Genomic DNA, 17,472 nt, shown 5'->3' with positions numbered 1-17,472 from the left:
ATGTTGATGAAAAACTCTGGCAATAGTCCTCCTGAATGCATCTGGGGCCAAACTCAGTGATATATGAACTGCTGTTAACAAAAATCACCAGCTGAGGCTGACGGCATGGTTCAACAAGCTAATCCTCGCCTATGGTTGTGGCATGCCACATGGATGCCAGTTCATGTCCTGAGTGCTCCATTTCCCGTCCAGCTCCCTGCTTGTGATTTGGGAAACCAGAGGGACATGACCCAAGTCCTTGGGTCCCCTGTGCCCACCTGGGAGACCCGGAGGAAACTCCTGGTTCCCAGCTTCAGACAGATCCAGCTTCTGCCACTGCAACCACTTGGGGAGTGAACTAGCAGTTGAAAGAACTCTCTCTCTTTCTGTGTAACTCTGTTTTAAACAACAGAATCCTCGAAGATAAAGACCCAGAGAAAATCAGTAATTTAAGTCATTCCTTTTCCCCTATTTAGTATTTAATTGTGAGTTCACTGTGTAACAAGCACGGTGACATGTGCTTTACGAAGCTCATCTCATGCAAGTCTCACACTACACCGTCACTCCAAACAGCAGATGCTATCACCAGCCCGTTTTACGGTTGAGGGGCCACTCAGTTTGTGTTTGATGATGGCTGTCCTCTCACACCGATGCAAAAAAAGTTTCCGTTTACAAAAAACCAGGACAAGCAGATCCAAAATGTTATATCCTAAACCATCAGCGTTGTGATCTCATAATCTTGACTTGCCCAAAACTGACTAAAATCATACAAAATGCACCATCTCCTTCATTATTCCTCACTTCCCTAACAACACCCTTGCTTCCCCCACATTTGTAAGCTGCTTTTATCACTCCAGTTGAATTTATAGCTCTCATCATCTCCTTAACTTTAAATGCACGGAACTCATGGCAAAAAATAAAAATAAAAACTTTATTATACATATACTTTACTACTTTAAAAAAATATTTATTTCCATTTTTTATTGGAAAAGCAGATTTACAGAGAGAAGAACAGACAGTGAGAAACATCTTCCGTCCGCTGGATCACTCTCCAAATGGCCGCAGTGGCTGGAGCTGAGCCCATCTGAAGCCAGGAGCCAGGAGCTTCTTCTGAGTCTCCCATGCAGTTGCAGTGACCCAAGGCTTTGAGCTGTCCTCTACTGCTTTTCCAGGCCACAAGCAGGGAGCTGGATGGGAAGTGAAGCAGCCAGGATACATACTGGCGCCCATATGGAATTCCAGAGGTTGCAAGGCAAGGATTTAGCTGTTAGGCTATCACGTCGGCCCCAACTTCTTTATATATCAATATTTCACTTCTCAACCTCTGTTCCACCAAATTCCTAATATTTTTCGAAAGTAATGATGACAAGTCATTTCATCCATTTCTAATGAGCTAATGATCTTGGGAACTTAACCAGGTCAATGTTGTCTCACATCTTTAAAGAAAAATGGGCACCCTTAAACAGTTTCTCAGATCAGGAAACAAGCCAACAGTCCAGAAGAGCCCAATCAAGGCCACAGGGTGAACGCGTACCAGCCTTCGTTGCAGCTCTCACGCCCAGGGTTGCAGGTGTCGCTGTGCCGAGGCTTCCAGTGACATCAATGAGCAACAGGCCTTGAGCACCCGCACAAAACCGCCGCTGTGCCCTTGGCCTGTCACTGGCCCACCTTGGCGTTGCCTGGGCCACTCCTACTTCTCAGTAGCCATGGCTCTGGTCATGCTTGGTCTTCAGGGTCATGCTGGTTGTGCCATGTTTCATTTCCCATGATACTTTCTGGAAGCGATGTTTCAGGATGGAGGTCCCACATGGTGAAAGTTGTTACTGAAACTTCTGCACCTGTCTGCGGTTGATTAGAGGGCAAGGATTTGGGCACCATCATGCAGGAAGTTTGCTGCACCCTAATGTTGCAGTTGCCAGGCCTGTGGCATAGGCTGTAGTTTCTGCTGTCCATCACGGGTCTTGTGCAATTCAGATTTAAACAAGATTCATTTTCTTTCCTTGCAGATGCAGGTGGATGGTCTCTCTCTGTGGCTTCATCTTCAACATCATCTTGCCTTTTTGTTCAAATGAATTATCCATTTGCATACTGCTGGTTCCTTCATGGCATCGCCCCTGCAAAATATCCAGTATTCTTCCACCCAAGCTTTACCATAAATTTGAAGTTTGTTTTTGCTTCAATTTCAACTCTTCAAAACAGTGTCTTACTCTTCTTAGTTCCTTACACTACATCCTATTCAAACATGTTGTAACAAGTTTGTACAAGTGTATTTTGATACCAAAAAATTGAAGTCCATACATCATCTTTTTATGGACACATTTTCCATGAGCTTCTCCAAGGTCCCTTTATTCTTCATGATGCAAAGAGGTCAGGGCCTACTTCCTATAGCACACACCTGATAAGAACACCCCACAGTCATTCCATCATTTCTCAAGCTTTCTTACCTTTGTTGGAATCTTCTTTTCAGAGCCATTATGGAGCTTCTCCTCAGGCAAGGAGAGTGTTAGCTGGAATGGTCCTTGTCCTGGCCATGTTAACTCATGAATCTGTCTCTCCAGAACCCTCTGCCGAACTGGAAAAAAGAAAAGTCTATTTGTCAGCAATTTTTACTTACAATATTACTCTTTGTTTGAGGCAAGTGCTATAGCATAGCTAGCTAAGGCTCCACAGCACCCCATGTAGACATTGGTTTGTGTCCCAGTTGCTCCACTTCAGATTTAACATTCTATTTGTGGCTGGAGAAATCAGTGGAGGACGGCCCAACCCTTGGGCCCCTGCACCTTGTGGGAGTCCTGGAAGAAGCTCCTTGTTCCTGGTTTCTGACAGATCCAGCTTTGGCTGTTGCAGCCATTTGAGAAGTGAACCAGCAAATGAAAGATCTCTCTCTCTCTCTCTCTCTATCCCCCTTCCTTCTGTAATTCTGAATTTCAAATAACAAATATTCTTTTTGAAAAATTACCCATGGTTAATTATATGCTTATCACGATCAATCAATGGCTTGGTCAGTTTCTCAAGCTAAGCTATGTATAGAGGAAACATACAAAGCTTAGAAAGTAAGCACAGCTTTGGATTCCGTCTTTTTTTCTCTCTCTCTCTTTCTTACTTGAAAGAGGGAGAGAAAGAATCTTCCCTCCAGTGTGGGTGCAGGAGCCAAAGGACTTAAGTCTTTTCCCCTTGCTTTCCCAGGTGTATTAACACAGGGCTGGATTGGAAGTGGAGCAGCCAGGACTCAAATCAGGGCCCACATTGTATTCTGCACTGCACATACTAGCTTAACCCACTACACCACAGTGCTGGTCCCTGGATTCCATCCTCAAACTAATTATTTTAATATTGGGCATATTCTCAATGATCCTGATGTACAAAGTCACAGTTTTCTTGTCTGTTAATGATACCAATGGGGATTGTCTCATGTGAGTGTTACATACATTAAACTGAAGAAACACGGTAAAACAACACAAAACAAAATAAAATAAAACAAACAGCATGGTACCTACATTTGGTAAATAAGGTGGCAGTAATTTTTAGATTTTTAATTTCACTCAAAAGGCAGAGAAACAGAGATCTTCCCTCCACTGTTTCACTTCTCAAATGCTCATATCATTTAGAGCTTGGACCAGGCTGAATCCAGGAGCTTGGGACTCCATCTGGGTCTCCCACATGGGTGGCAGGAGCTCAAGTATTTGAGGTATCACCTACTGCTCCCCTTCCCATGAGCATTATCAGCAAGAAGCTGGATCAGTACTGAAGGAGCTGGGACCCACATCAGAGACTCTGATACAAGATGCTCTTGCCCCCAGTGTAACATCTTAACAGTTAAGCCAAACATAGCTACCCAAGAGGTAGCAACATTTATTCCACAATGAGCAGAACAAGTTAAAGCATCCCCTATGAAGAGCCTGTGAAGACTGTGTGCCAGGCCCTGGCATGATCAGAGTCATGGTTTAGTGAAGTGACACAGGTAAGCACAAGCAGCATGAGCCAAGTCAGAAAACTGTTCTGGGTGTAGTGGGTTAAGCTCCCACCTGCAACATCAGAATCCCAGATGGGCACCAGTCCCAACCACTCCGCTTCCAATACAGCAACCTGCTTATGGCCTGGAAAAGCTGCAGGAGATGGCCCAAACACTTGGACTTCTGCACCCATGTGGGAAAGCTGAAAGACATTCCTGAACCTCACAGATCAGTTCAGCTTGAGCCTTTGCGGCCACATGGACAGTGAACCAGCAGATGGAGGATTCTCTCTCTCTGCCTCTACCTCTCTGTAACTCTGCCTTCAAATAAATAGAATAAATATGTAGAAAAGCTATATAGCTCATAAAGAAAGAACGTTGCTTTAAGCCTTATTCTGTCATTAAAAGAGACTCATTTCTGAAGGTAAATAGAACAGAAAAAAAAGATGAGCAAAAATTTTAAAAATAAAAATGAAGAAAGAGAAAGACAGGAAGGAAGGGAAAAAAGAAGGGAAAAAAATGAACAATGGATGTAAAAGTCTAAAGACAAGGATTAACATTCCGACTTCACCACAGAGTTGATGACTATGAAGATATATTAAAAAAATTTTTTTTTGTTTATCTGAAAGTCAGAATTACAGAATAAGAGAGAAAGGGAGGGAAGAAAGAGAGAAAAAATCACCCATCCCCTGATTCACACCCCAAATAGCCAACCCCTGCCTGGCAAAAGACAGGAGCAGGAGCTTCTCCCAGGTCTCCCACATTAGCAGGAAACTGGATCAGATGCAGAGCATCTGGGATTCAAACCAGTGCCTGGATGGGTTACTAGCATTACAGGCAGTAGCTTTACCCACCATGCCAGGACACAGATACACAGCACATACTTTTCTTGAGTCTTCACTTACTCACTTAGAATGGAGTCTCTGAATGAACTTTGTAACTCTCCAAGGATTATGCAGACAGAAGTTACAAGAAGGTGCTGGCAGAGAGGCCAGAGGAGAATCAGTGCATCCCAGATCCTGGAGAGCAGGGAATGGGCTCCAAGGAAGAGAGTGGTGTGTGGGCAACCAATCAGTCAAGAGGAAGCTTGGAGAGCGCCTACTGTTCCTGGTTGGGACTCTGCTCCTTACTGGGTTGCCATTCCAGATTCTGATTGGGTTGGCCACAACTTAGAATCTTCATAAGAGGGGTGTGACCACTTTCCCCATGTCAATCACTCAAGGGGAGGAGGTCTTAGCTAGGTGCCAACCCGAGAAGGACAAGCAGTCTCAGTTTCCCTCTTTACAAGGCAGCAGGTGCTTGTGTGGACTCCTGGAAAGCTGCGCTAAGCTAGAAGGAAGTGGGAGAGCAGAAGGGAACCTGGACACCAAGAGTTCGCTAGGACACAGCTGTGCTGTGCTCCTTTTGTTGAATACATCCTGTTTGGGCATCTAACCGGGACCAGCCTGTCTCAGATCACAACAGGAGAGTGCAGACCCAAAGCCTCAGGGCAGCAACAGGTGGTGACACCAGAGTGTGACTCCCCAAACAAGTGCAAGGTAAGTCTGGAAGGAAATGCCAGTGTCCAGCCTGCCTTGGCCCTGGGGCGCCTCCCTCGGACAGCAGCCTCAAGTCACGGCCACTAAATATATTTCCTGGCAAAAGAGGACTTCCGTCCCTCCAAGACGGAGTGACAGAGAGCCAAATTCTGACCAGTGTGTAAAATGCACACAAACTGAAACGGTTTGAAATCAGAGTTCAGGCTCATTCAACTCGCCAAAAGTCCACGAACGTGAGCTGTGCAATAATTCTGTAGAGGATGCCCTGCCAGGACTGTCAGCTGGAGTCGTGGTTAAGGGCGCAAACTCCTGGAGAGTTGCGATTGAGAATGTGATTATAATGGGAAACCGAAACTGCCAAGTGGGTTGTCTCCACCCCTAAGGACTCGGACCACAATAACTTGCTTCCAGCTTGCCAGCGCCTGCAGGGGTGGGTAAGACGACACCAACCTGAGGTTGGAGGCCCCCAGTGGGGTGGAGGAGGAAGAAAACGTGGCTGGCAGCTGGAAAGGAGGAAGGAGGGACACCCAGCAGGGGCGGGAAAACCTGGCTGCTGTAGAGGAGTAGAACAGGAAGGTTTTGTTGTCAAGCTTCCATCTGTAGTTTTAGACTGTGGATATTTTCTGTCATTCTCTCCCCCTTCCGATCCACTGGAGTGATGAACACAGTCTCTCCCTAGCGCCCCAAGGACACCTGGTGGTGGGCGCTGAACCGTGCTGACCTCCCCCACCAAACGCACACACAATCACCGGGATTGATTCCCGGGAAAGGACCCTGTAATCCGCTCTGCCATGACCTGATTGGTGGGTTGTGCGTGCGGGCGCGCGCCGGTGGTATAACGGGGACTTCTCCAGAACCATATCTCCGAGGGCTAAGTGCACGGTGATATGGACAGTAGGGATCAAGGTTGGAAAATCCCTATAGGAGGAGTGAAACCCAGAGCAGGGTGGGGTGTGTGGAGAGCCCGGAGGGAATAACTTTCTCTCCTTGACGCCGGGGTCATTAACCCCTGGAGAGACAACGGGCTGAGGGGTCCCCGGAACCAGGCCCGCCCCCTTCCTCCCCTTCATCCGGGCGTCCTTCGCTTCCCTCTCTGCTTGGTGCGTCCCTGTCGGACCCTGCGCCTGCTCTGACCGCCCTAGTCTCCCAGGATCCGTATGCTTTCCCAAAGCCCACACACAGGCCAGCGGGGTCGACACGCCAACGTCTTCCCTAAGCTCATCCCGGGATGGAGAAAGGGTGTTCTTCCGGGTGCTCCCCATCCCGGGAGCTCATCCCGGGATGGAGAAAGGGTGCTCCCCAGCTTCGCCTTACAGACCTGGCAGGGGCCCCGAGCTAGCAGGTGGGCTCCTGCCTCGCTTCCCAATAAGGAACAGCGTTGGGGACGAGCCGCGTCACCTGCCTGTGATCCCCGGAAGGCAGAGTCCCCACCCAGTCACCCGGAGCCTGGGCACAGGGGTGATGAGCTTCGCTGTGAGCACGGGGAGAGGGGGTTCCCTGTGTGTATACAGCCACACGCTGTGACTTCAAGCAGCACGTCCATCCCTGTCCCGAGGCAAGCCCAAGGCCACCGGGAGTCTTCGGAAGCTGGGAGGGAACGCCCGCGATTCCTCAGTTTCTCAACCCCTCCCTCTTTCCTCTCCCCAACTCCAAAAAGAGAATGACAGGAAAAGCCAAAGGGAAACCCGAGTGGAGAGGGAGGCGGTTGGGTCCCCTTCTCCAAGAAGCGCTGGGAAAGCGCCTTGGAGGATCTCGCGCGCAGAGGAGCTGCAGAGCCCACCCAGCGCGCTCCGAGCTCCAAGCCCGTTCCGCCGTCCCCAGCCACGACAGCCGGGCGGATGCTTCCCCACCGACCTCAGGAGGAAGAGCCAGACCACCCCGGCTCCTCGCCCGGGCCCCCTGGCAGATCCTCACCGTCCTCGGGGAAGAAGAGCACCCGGAATCGGGGCGGGCTCCCCGGCTCCGGGTGGACCTCGCACTCCCCGCCGCCCGATCTCTTCGTGCTCTGGAAGTACATCTGCAGCTTGATGTTCAAGTTCTTCGGGGGGTCAGGGCCCCAAGACCCCTCGACCAGCAGCGGGAAGCCTCGGGGAGCAGCCATCCTCTGCCCCGCACGGCTTGCCCGCCGAATGGCCGCGCCTGCTGCCTCGCCAGGCCTTTGACTTGGCCCTGTTTCGCTTTCGTTTCCTACAAAAGCCCTCCCGGCCCTGCGTTTAGGTTTCGAGCTACCAGCAGCCGCCACAGGATTAGACCATTTGCACCCCAATTCCTCACCTCGCGAAGGCAATCCACCCTTCAGGACTCCACCACCACCAGAAGCCCCCTATCCACGCAAGCCAAGCTGAAATCCGCAGCTTAGGGTCCCCAGACCTTGGACAAGCGCCAGATGGTTTCATTGGGAACCGCAAGCTCACGTTGTCCAGGAAGATCCAGGGCCAGGCAGTCCTGTTAGAAAAGTTCATTCCATTTGGGCACTCAATTTAATTACCAGATCTTTCCCTTACTGTCTTTTTTGTTTGTTTGTTTGTTTGTTTGTTGTTTTTTGTTTTTTGCTGTTGCGGCCACTTGGAGAGTGAACTAGCCTTAGGAGCGGGACATTTCCTCTAAGGCAGCACGAAGCCGCCCGGGGAAGCAGGAGGGAGCCCGGGAGCAGGTGCTTCTGAGTGGCCCACCTGGAGGGCTGCGTGTTTAAGAGAAGGAGGTTGTGAGACACATCTAGACCAGGCCACAAGCAGAGTTGCTTTCTCCCGCAGGACGACGTCTGGCATATTATCTCTTGATCGCCTGCAGTGGGATCTCAGGTCCAAGAGAACCACAGATTGGTCAGTTTTCCGGACGGGTCGGGGGAGACTTATTCCCGATCCACACAAGCACTAAGCAGCATTCAAGCAGTTTCTAGTGCATCCGGCTTTCTACCTGCAGATGGCGCTCGTTCTCTGACTTCAATCGCCTTGGACTGCAGGACAAAGCGGCAGCCCAGGATGAGCCTGGTTCTAATCCTGAGGACAGACTCAGGAATTCTCCATCCCATCGCCACCCCAAAGCAAAACCCAGTACCCCCTTCCACACGGGGTAGTCAGTCGCTCCTTTTCTTTGCACTGTCAATTTGTGAGAAATTTGAAACTAGAACCCTTTGTGTAGGGTAGCGCTCTGGATTCCTTTCAAGGCTCTGTTGATCAGTGCTTGCCAAGTCGAGGTCTGCTCATCACTCCTGTGTGAACTTGGAGGAAGCTATCAGCAGATCAAGACAGCAGGGCTTGAGAGCCGAGGAAAGAACATTCTAGAAGGAGCAAATTGTCGAACACCATCAGGCCTAGCAGTGTTTGGTCTTCGCCAGGTTGTGTTCGCCCTTTTTGTTTGAACCCATCTTCCTGACCTGGGTTGCTCTCCCTCACATTACTCCCTTCTCTCTCTGCTCACTTTCTTCTCTCCCTACTGCTTCATTGGAAGTGTGTGCTTTGAGGGTGAGGGGCAGCGCAAAAGCAGCCGTGTCCCTGTCCAGGGCCCGGTTCCTGCATCCACCCCCACAGGCACAGCTCATCTTACTGTAACAGCCAACCCGGTCTGTGTTTGGGGATGAACTTCCCTTGCTTCTTGTCAACGCCCACTTTCGCCCAGCCCGGGCTCTGGCTTCTCCCACCGGGGTGTAAACGGGGAGTGGGCTCACTTTGCTGTCAGTCCTGGGTCAGGGGGTCGTGATTGCCTCGTGTCCACCACCCGCCTCACCTCGTTCCTGAACCTGCCGGACCCTCCAAAACAGGAGATGACCACAGACCAAGGAAGAAGCAAGTGCAGCCCACAGTTGGTGGCATTTGCTACATAGATACGCACGTGTTATATATTTAATTTCTTTACATTAGTCCCCTCTAATCGATGAGTTCATGATCAGTGTTTCCTGCTACCTGAAGTACAAGTATAGTACAATAAAGCATTTTTAAATTTTTTCTCATTTTTCTTATTTTTAATTTTTTCCAAAGATTTATATATCTTTACCAGAAAGGTGGATTTACAGAGAGAAGGAGAGACAAAGAGAAAGATCTTCACCCACTGGCTCACTCCCCAAGTGGCCATAACAGCCATAGCTGAGCTGATCCGAAGCCAGGAGCTTCTTCCAGGTCTCCCACACAGGTGCAGGGTCCCAAGGCTTTGGCCCATCCTCCACTGCCTTCCCAGGCCACATGCAGGGAGCTGGAAGAGAAGTGGAGCAGCCGGGACATGAACTGCCATCTGCATGAGATCCAGCATATACAAGCCACTGAGTCATCATGCTTGGTCCACAATAAGGTATTTTTAAGAGGGAAAGCATTCATATAACTTTAATCATAGTATATTGCCATAATTGCTCTATTTTATTTTTAGTCATTATTATTAATCCCTTACCTGCCTAGTGCTCAAATTAAACTTTATCACAGGTATGTGTGTATAGGAAAAACCAGTTTATGTAGAATCTGGTACTATCTGGGATATTTCTCTGTGGATAAGAATGCCCATTGTATCCATCTGTGCATAATGAAAAGAAGTGTCTACTGATATTTCCAGTTCCAACCCACAATTCCTTTTCCTATTTGTAATTGTTCCCAGAATGAGATACTCCCCTCCCGCTCTCCTCAGTGTACTTCCTGTAGGGCCACTTGGGCACTCCCCCGCGTCGGCTATGTGCCTTTCTCCTGTGACCAACGCCGTCTCCCTGTGCAGACCCCCTTCTCCCACTGCCCAGGCCCTTCCAGAGCTAACCCAGGTTACCCATGCTTGTAACGTGCATGGCAGGGCAGGTGTGCTAGGGATGCATTCCCTTAGGTTCCTTTCGTTGGAAACCGTCTTTATGTCGCCTCCACTCGAGAATGTTTTTGCTAGAGGTAGACTACTACATGGATGGGTTTTGTTCCCCTTTCAGCATTTTTCATCTGTCGCTCCACTCCCTTCTGCCCTCCGTGGTCTTTTGATAGTCACTGCTTCACCAAGTCGAGGCTCCCTGATAGCAGCATTTCCATCGTCGTTTGCTCCTCAGCGTTTGTCTAAATCCTCAGCTTATAATAGCTTGGCCCTGATGTGCCTTCCCCTGGATTTCTTGGTGTTTCTTCTGCTTGCTACCTTTCTAACATCATGACTTCATAAATTTATCTGCACTAAAAATTTGGAAATTAGGCCACATTTTCTTAAAATGTTCTTAAGCTCATGCCCTTTCTGCTCTTCGTGAACATGTTTGAAATCATCTAACAAATCCCAAGGCCCTGGGGTTTTTCCTAGGTAATCCTTTATTCTCCGATCTTTTATTGATCTTGCTTTAAGTTTATGCATTCTTTCCTCTGTCAGCAAAATCAGCTAAATTTTTATTTCATTCATTATATATTTTTAATTCCAAAATTCCTCTATAGTTCTTTTTTTAAAAGAAGAGGAGGTAGAAGTTCTTGATTTACTTCGGTATATAATATATGAAGGGAGAAGCTACAGAGAGAAGCCTTCCATGTACTGGTTCACTCCCCAAATGGCCACAATGACTGGAGCTGGGCCAAAGTCAGGAGCCAGAAACTTCTTCCAGGTCTCTTTGGTACAATGTCCAAGCACTTGGGCCATCCTCCACTGCTTTTCCAGGCACATTAGCAGGGAGTAAGAGAGGAAGTGAGTAGGTAGGACTTGAATTAGTACCCATGTGGAATGCTGGCTCCACAGATGGCAGCATTACCCACTATGCTAAGTGCCTTTCCATCCAGTTTTCTCTCTCTCTCTCTCTCTCTTTAGCTCCTTTTGTTTTTCAGCTGAGGCTTCCCACTACTTGATATTTCCCTGCATTGAAACATGCTTTGTTTTTCTTCATTGAAAATGTAAGTATGCTTCAAATAGGGTTTTTTTTTAAAGATTTATTTATTTTTACTAGAAAGGCAGATATACAGAGAGGAGGAGAGACAGAAAGAAAAGATCTTCTGTCTGATGGTTCACTCCCCAAGTGGCCACAACAGCTGAAGCTGAGCTGATCTAAAGCCAGAAACAGGAGTTTCTTCCAGGTCTGCCACACAGGTGCAGGCCACAAGCAGGGAGCTGGATGGGAAGTGGGGCCACCAGGACATGATCTGGTGCCCATATAGGATCCTGGCAGATGCAAGGCAAGGATTTAGCCACTAAGCCATCACGCCAGGTCCTCAAATAATTTTGATAAACAAACAAACAAATAAATAACAAAAAACTAAGATAGATTTAGATGCCAGCACTGTGGCGTAATAGACTAGGCTTTCCCTTTGTACTAACATCCAATATGGGCACCAGTTTGAATCCCAGCTGCACCTCTTTTGATTCAGCTCCCTACATGCAGCCTGGGAAAGCAGCAAAGGATGGCTGAAGTCCTTGGGCCCCTGTACTCATGTAGGAATCCTGGAGAAAGCCTCTGATTCCTGGCTCTGGCTCAGCTGTGATCCTGCCACTGTGATCATTTGAGGACTGAATCAATGGATGGAAGATCTTTCTGTCTTTCCTCTCTGTAACTCTTTCAAATAAATTTTTAAAAAGATAAATTTAGGGGCAGATGTTGTGGCTCAGTGGACTGAGTAACCCTCACCCTTAATGGGGTGTCAGTTCCAGTCCAAGATTTTCCACTTCCAATCCAGCTTCCTGGTGTTGCATCCTGGGGTACTGCAGTAATGACTCAGGTGGTTGGGCACCTGACACCCACGTGGGAGAACCAGATGCAATCCCAGATGGGACTCTGGCTTCAGCCTAACCCAGTCCTTGCTATTGCGGGCAGTTGAGGTTCAAGTACCTGGGTTCCAGCAACCTGTGAGAGAGACCTGGATGGAGTTCTCGGCTCTTGGCTTCGTTCGGTCTAGCCAACCTCAGGCACCTTCAGCAAGGCATCAGCACAGTCCCTTCTTCTTGAATCCCTCAATTGAGTGTTAGGATATTATAGCTATCATCACCCAGGAAGTGCAAGGCAGGCAACTCAAAGCCTTTGCGTTCTGAAAACCTTTGCACAATGGAAGAGACCTGAAAAGTCTTTTCTGCTTCCATAAGTCACTCTGATGACTGAATTTAAAAAATTTTTTAAATGAAATCTTTGTGCTCAGTACCAGCTTCTTATAGAATCTGTCAGTAACATAAGGCATGAACATTAAGAAATGTGCTAGGCAACAGCTTAACTTTTAAAAAATTCTCAATATGATGGGAGCTGAGTTGATAGCTTTAGTCATCTTTTGTTGCTCAACCACCTTATCCAAAGCTGAATGGTAAAAAAAAAAAAAAAAAAAAAAAAAAAAAAACTAACAGTCACTTATTATTCTTACCTCTTAAGAAGCTGAGGGGTGATGAACTCAGTGAGGCAATTTTCCCTCAAGGTCTCTCTTGGGTTTTGTAGGCTTACTTCGGCTGGCTGAGACTGGAGGTATGTCCAAAGTTACTTAACCCATACACATCTGGGGACTCGACTCCAATAGCTGGTGGGGCAGAACAACCCCGCCTCCATTAACATGAGTCAGGGGAGTTTAACATGACTGTCATCATCATGGTGGCTGGGTTAGCAGGACTTCTAACATGGTGAGCCAACTTCTAAGGCACAGAGAGAGATGAACTGCAAATAAAGACAGGAGAGAAAAACCAAACTTGCCTCAGGCTAATCACAAAAATTGTGAGGCTTGAAGAGCAGGGTGATCTGTGTCTGGAATGCTGAGTCCACAGACCACTGGTGCCCGAGACCGAGGCCAAAGCTTGTAGGACATGGTCCCTGGTGGACAATGGTCCAAGGCCATAGAATTGTGCGCTGTAGGAATATCCTTGAGACTGTCATGTATTGACTTCTGTACTTGGCTCATGCTGCTTGCTTCCTGATCATCAATCATTGGCTGGTTAACACAAATAGGGACTGGAGCTACTAATGTCGGTGCCACATTAACTCCTGGAATTTGACTTTCTGAGCTGGTCCATAAAAAGCTGATGCAGCAAACTTGAGGAGTGCCATACTCTTCTGAAGACGGAGAAACCTCTGATCACCCGCTTTTATTATCTTTTATCTTGTGTTACTTGTCTCTTATTTCTTAATTGCACGCTGCCTCCCTCTCCACCCCTGTTCATGCCACTCAGCATGCCACTCAAAACATCAACCAACACATTTGCCAAAGGTTTGCATTAATTGCATTTCCCTGTGGTTGTCAACTCCCAGCTCAAAGTTCACAGGGAGGTTTTTCCCAGGAGTTTATCCTGTCCAAGTCATTTCTCCAGTCACTGTCACCACGAGAAGGTTCTCTCTGCCCTGTAGAACAAAGGTTTGAAGTTGGGGCCACAGAACTGAAAGCTGTCCTGAGAAGTGCTTTGAAAAAATTTGAATCAGTCGCTTTGCCAGGGTGAGTTTTGGGACCAGTGTGGTAGCGTCGCAAGATAAGCCTTCATCTACGATCCCAGCATCCCATGTTGAAACTTCAGTTCAAGTCTCAACTGCTCTGTTGCTGATGCAGCTCCTTGCTGAGGTGCCTGGGAAGGAAGCAGAAGATGCTGTGGGATGCTTTTCCCCATGTGGAAACCCTGATAGCATGCCAAGCTCCTGGCTTCAGCCAGGTGCAGCCCTGGCCTTGGCAAAGGAGTGAACCAGTAAATTGAGGGGCTCTCCCTTCTCATCTCTTCCTTTCTCGCTGTAACTGCCTTTCAAAGACACAAATCTTACTTTTTTTTTTAAGCATGATTGCTTATGTAAAACCTCAGATTTCCAGCTTCTATAGGGAAAACCCAGTTTGCAAACACGTGCGTCACTTCCTCACATTGATATGTTGTAGACATCTGGTTTAGTCTCATGAGTTGGAAGCCACGCCCTCCACTGCCCTGTGTAACCCAGTGACTGCCCCTCAGGAAGCACTTCCCTCAGTGGGACTGCGGGCCGTGTCATGTGACCATACCCCTGGCAAACCCCAGAAGAACCCTTGCCGAGAAGGGTCTCCTTCCCTATTCCTGGGGATGCAGCAAACAGAAAGCATGCTCTCTCTCTCTCTCTCTCTCTCTCTCTCTCTCTTTCCACCTCTCCCCGCTTTGGCTTCCTGACCCACCCTATCCTTATCCCTAAATATGGCCCATTTTTGTCTGTGATTTCCTCAGCTTTATCACTTTATAAGCTATATTGGTGCCTGTATTTAAAGTGCTTTTTAAGGCAAGAACCTAGGAAATAATGTTAGACCCAAACCCAGCCCACAACAACACGTTGGCATCAGCTGGAGCCAGAACAGCAGCCCTGCCATGTTCTCTGAAATGCCTAACTGGCTCACTCACTCACTCACTTGCAGTACCCTCGGCCCCTCTAGGCACTGGGCTTGCAACTCCTTGCCCAAGATCACAGTCATCCTCCTTCCCAAGTCCCTAGCCCCTTCCCGTCTACAAGGTGCAGAAGTTAGAAAAGTGTCCTATTACTGAGTAAGCATTAAACCAGAAGATAATGCCTTGCCACTTTTGCAGTGGCAAACTCAAAAGCCCTTTCATTCTCTTGGACTGAATGATTCTGCATTCTCTAGGCATCTTGCTCTCCCAACTAGTCACTAACCTTACCAGGGACAGCCACCCTTTTCTGTAGAATCAGGTATCAAGATCTTAGGTGTTTGAGGTCACATGAATCACAGTGGAACTGATCAACCCTGTCATCAGCTGACCACAAGCAACTTCTGGGAATTATTAAAAACCAAATATCCTGCTGGCCACACCCCCCCCCAAAAAAAAACTGTCTAAAAGGTGCAGAAGTTAGAAAAGTGCTCTATTACTGAGTAAGCATTAAGCCATGATTTAATGTTTATAACAGGCAATCTACTAAAGTGATGGCAAACACAGAAGGAAAACTGCATTATACTCTGGTGGTAAAGATATACAGTAACTGGGTCCAGTGCAGTGGCCTCGCAGCTAAAGTCCTCGCCTTGAACGTGCCGGGATCCCATTTGGGCGGCAGCCCCGCTTCCCTTCCAGCTCCCTGCTTGTGGCCTGGGAAAGCAGTCAAGGATGGCCCAAAGCCTTGGGACCCTGCACCCGTGTGGGAGACCTAGAGTAGGCTCCTAGCTTCAGGTTGGTTCAGCTCTGGCCATTGCAACCACTTGGGGAGTGAATCATCGGATGGAAGATCTTTCTGTCTGTCTCTCCTCTTTGTATATCTGACTTTGCAATAAAAATAAATCTTTTTTTTTTTAAAGGATGCACAGTAACTAGTTCTCGAGTTAAATATACCCAACAGTCACACAACGCTCATCTCAAGGTTGCCTGGATATTGGGGAGGCCATCTGTGTTAGCTGGTCATCTTTATAATGCATGTTATCAGAATTCCATGTCGGGTAGGTAGCCATGACTTGGAGCCAGCCTCCTGCTCTTCCAGAAAAACTCAAAGTAAGCAGATGGTGTCGTGTTTGAAAGACGTGGCTCTCATCCTTGAGGAAACATGCCCAGGTTGTAAATCTGGCAAGAGGCTTATTAAAGCATTTCTCTACCTGAATTTGTTCTTACCTATTTGAAAGGCAGAGATTCTAACAGACTGAGATCTCCCATCTGCTGGTTTACTTCCCAAATTCCTTCAACAGCTGAGGCTGACCCAGGTTGAACCCAAAAGCCTGGAACCGAGTCTCAATCTCCCATGAGGGTGGTAGAGATGAAAGTTCTTGAACTGTCCCCCACTGCTTCCCTGGGCACGCATTAGCAGGAAGCTGGACTCAGAAGCATAGCCAGGACTCAAGGAGGTACTGCCAGCGGGCAGCCCAACCAGCATCTTAATCACTGCACTAAACAGCCGCTCCCTTCTTGAAGCTTTAAAAAGGAATTCTAGGAGAAGCACCTTCAAGGCACAGACACAAGCTTTCCTCTCCTGACCTCCCCATAAGCTCAAGATGCCATGCATCTTTGATTTCTAGCAGTATACATGGAATTACATTCATCTGTCTTCTCTTTTCCAGCAATCTTGTGGCCACTCTGACAAAGTTTCTCACACCTGTATAGAAGTTCCTGAATGACTTGAAAACACATTAATAGTCCTCCTTTTTGGTCTCCAAATCCCATTTTGAACACAGAAGGTCCCCAGGAGCTTTTCTTTAGGACACTATGGTCTCACTTTCCAAACTGCTTCTGGTATGTGGCTAGCTTCTTTCCTGTTCACTAAGAAACATGCTTTCCTGCTGATTCTGTCAGAATGTTCCCCTGGAGAGGAGTGAGCCCCTTTTAAATATATTTATGTTTTTTTATGTTTATATTTGAAAGGCAGAATTACAAAGAGAGCAGGAAAGGGCGGTCCTCTACCCACTGGTTCATTCCCCAGATAGCCACAATAGCTACAATTAGGTTGATCTGATGATGGAAGCCAGGATCTTCTTTAGGATGGGTTTAGGGTTGCAACCCTTGGGCCATCCTCCCCTGCTTTCCCAGGCCATCATCAGGTAGTCAGAACATAAGTGGAGCAGCTGGGACTTGCACTGGTGCCCCTATGGGATGCCAGCACTGCAGGCAGAGTACTAGCGTACTATCCGATAGTACCAGCTGCTCATCTCTTTCTGTCAAAGAATAGTTTTAATAAAGTCCCGACCACTAGGTGGTTACACAGTCATTTGTCTGGCTTAGGTAGGCAGCAAATAACCAGAAGTGCTTTCGAAAGCCAGTCCATTGTCCTCCAATGCATAAACTTCATTGTAGCAATATGAAATTAAAAAAAAAAAAGAACTACCATTTTGACAAGCTTACAGAACAATTCACTACAAATCTGGTGGTCCTAACACCGCTGAAAACATCCCCTGTGTCTATCCTTCCCCTGCCTTCACCTTGATAGTTCCTTTGTCACAGTGGGCACACACAGGAGATTTGATCTTCTCCCTTCTTGGCCACATGATCAAATCAAATACTTTATTTTTTCTAGGTCATATTTATAGTCATCATTTTACTGTATCTAAACTATGCCCTTTTGGCTCATACACTATATATATCTTTGTATTGTTAAGATTTTGACTTTGTTCTAGTGTCTTTTTTTAACCATAAAATAAACTTTATATATCTAGGTCTCTTAGTATTAAACATTTTTTC

General features: G+C 47.5%; 2 protein-coding genes across 3 annotated transcripts in view; one reads left to right on the top strand and one right to left on the bottom strand.

Moving 5' to 3' along the window:
- HSPBAP1 (HSPB1 associated protein 1) overlaps positions 1–2,191 on the top strand; it is an 88,157-nt gene extending 85,966 nt beyond the window's left edge. The window contains exon 12 of one of the 2 annotated variants that reach the window (XM_041002969.1): positions 1,986–2,191. The gene's annotated coding sequence lies outside the window, so the exon portion shown is untranslated. The remainder of the gene's footprint in view (positions 1–1,985) is intronic. The other variant, XM_041002971.1, reaches the window with a different exon arrangement.
- Positions 1–7,594, bottom strand: part of PARP14 (poly(ADP-ribose) polymerase family member 14) — a 41,385-nt gene extending 33,791 nt beyond the window's left edge. Inside the window, exons 1-2 of the mRNA XM_041002968.1 lie at positions 7,384–7,594; positions 2,424–2,551 (exon numbers count right to left, since the gene is read on the bottom strand). Of these exons, the coding sequence (XP_040858902.1) occupies positions 2,424–2,551; positions 7,384–7,570 (315 nt within the window). The 5' untranslated portion in view covers positions 7,571–7,594. The remainder of the gene's footprint in view (positions 1–2,423; positions 2,552–7,383) is intronic.
- Between the last annotated feature and the right edge of the window lie 9,878 nt (positions 7,595–17,472).

The sequence above is a fragment of the Ochotona curzoniae genome, unplaced genomic scaffold (genome assembly GCF_017591425.1).
Source record: "Ochotona curzoniae isolate NIBS_2020 unplaced genomic scaffold, NIBS_Ocur_1.0 scaffold_2587, whole genome shotgun sequence".
NCBI lineage: Eukaryota > Metazoa > Chordata > Mammalia > Lagomorpha > Ochotonidae > Ochotona > Ochotona curzoniae.
This window is presented reverse-complemented; position numbering and strand designations above follow the sequence as displayed.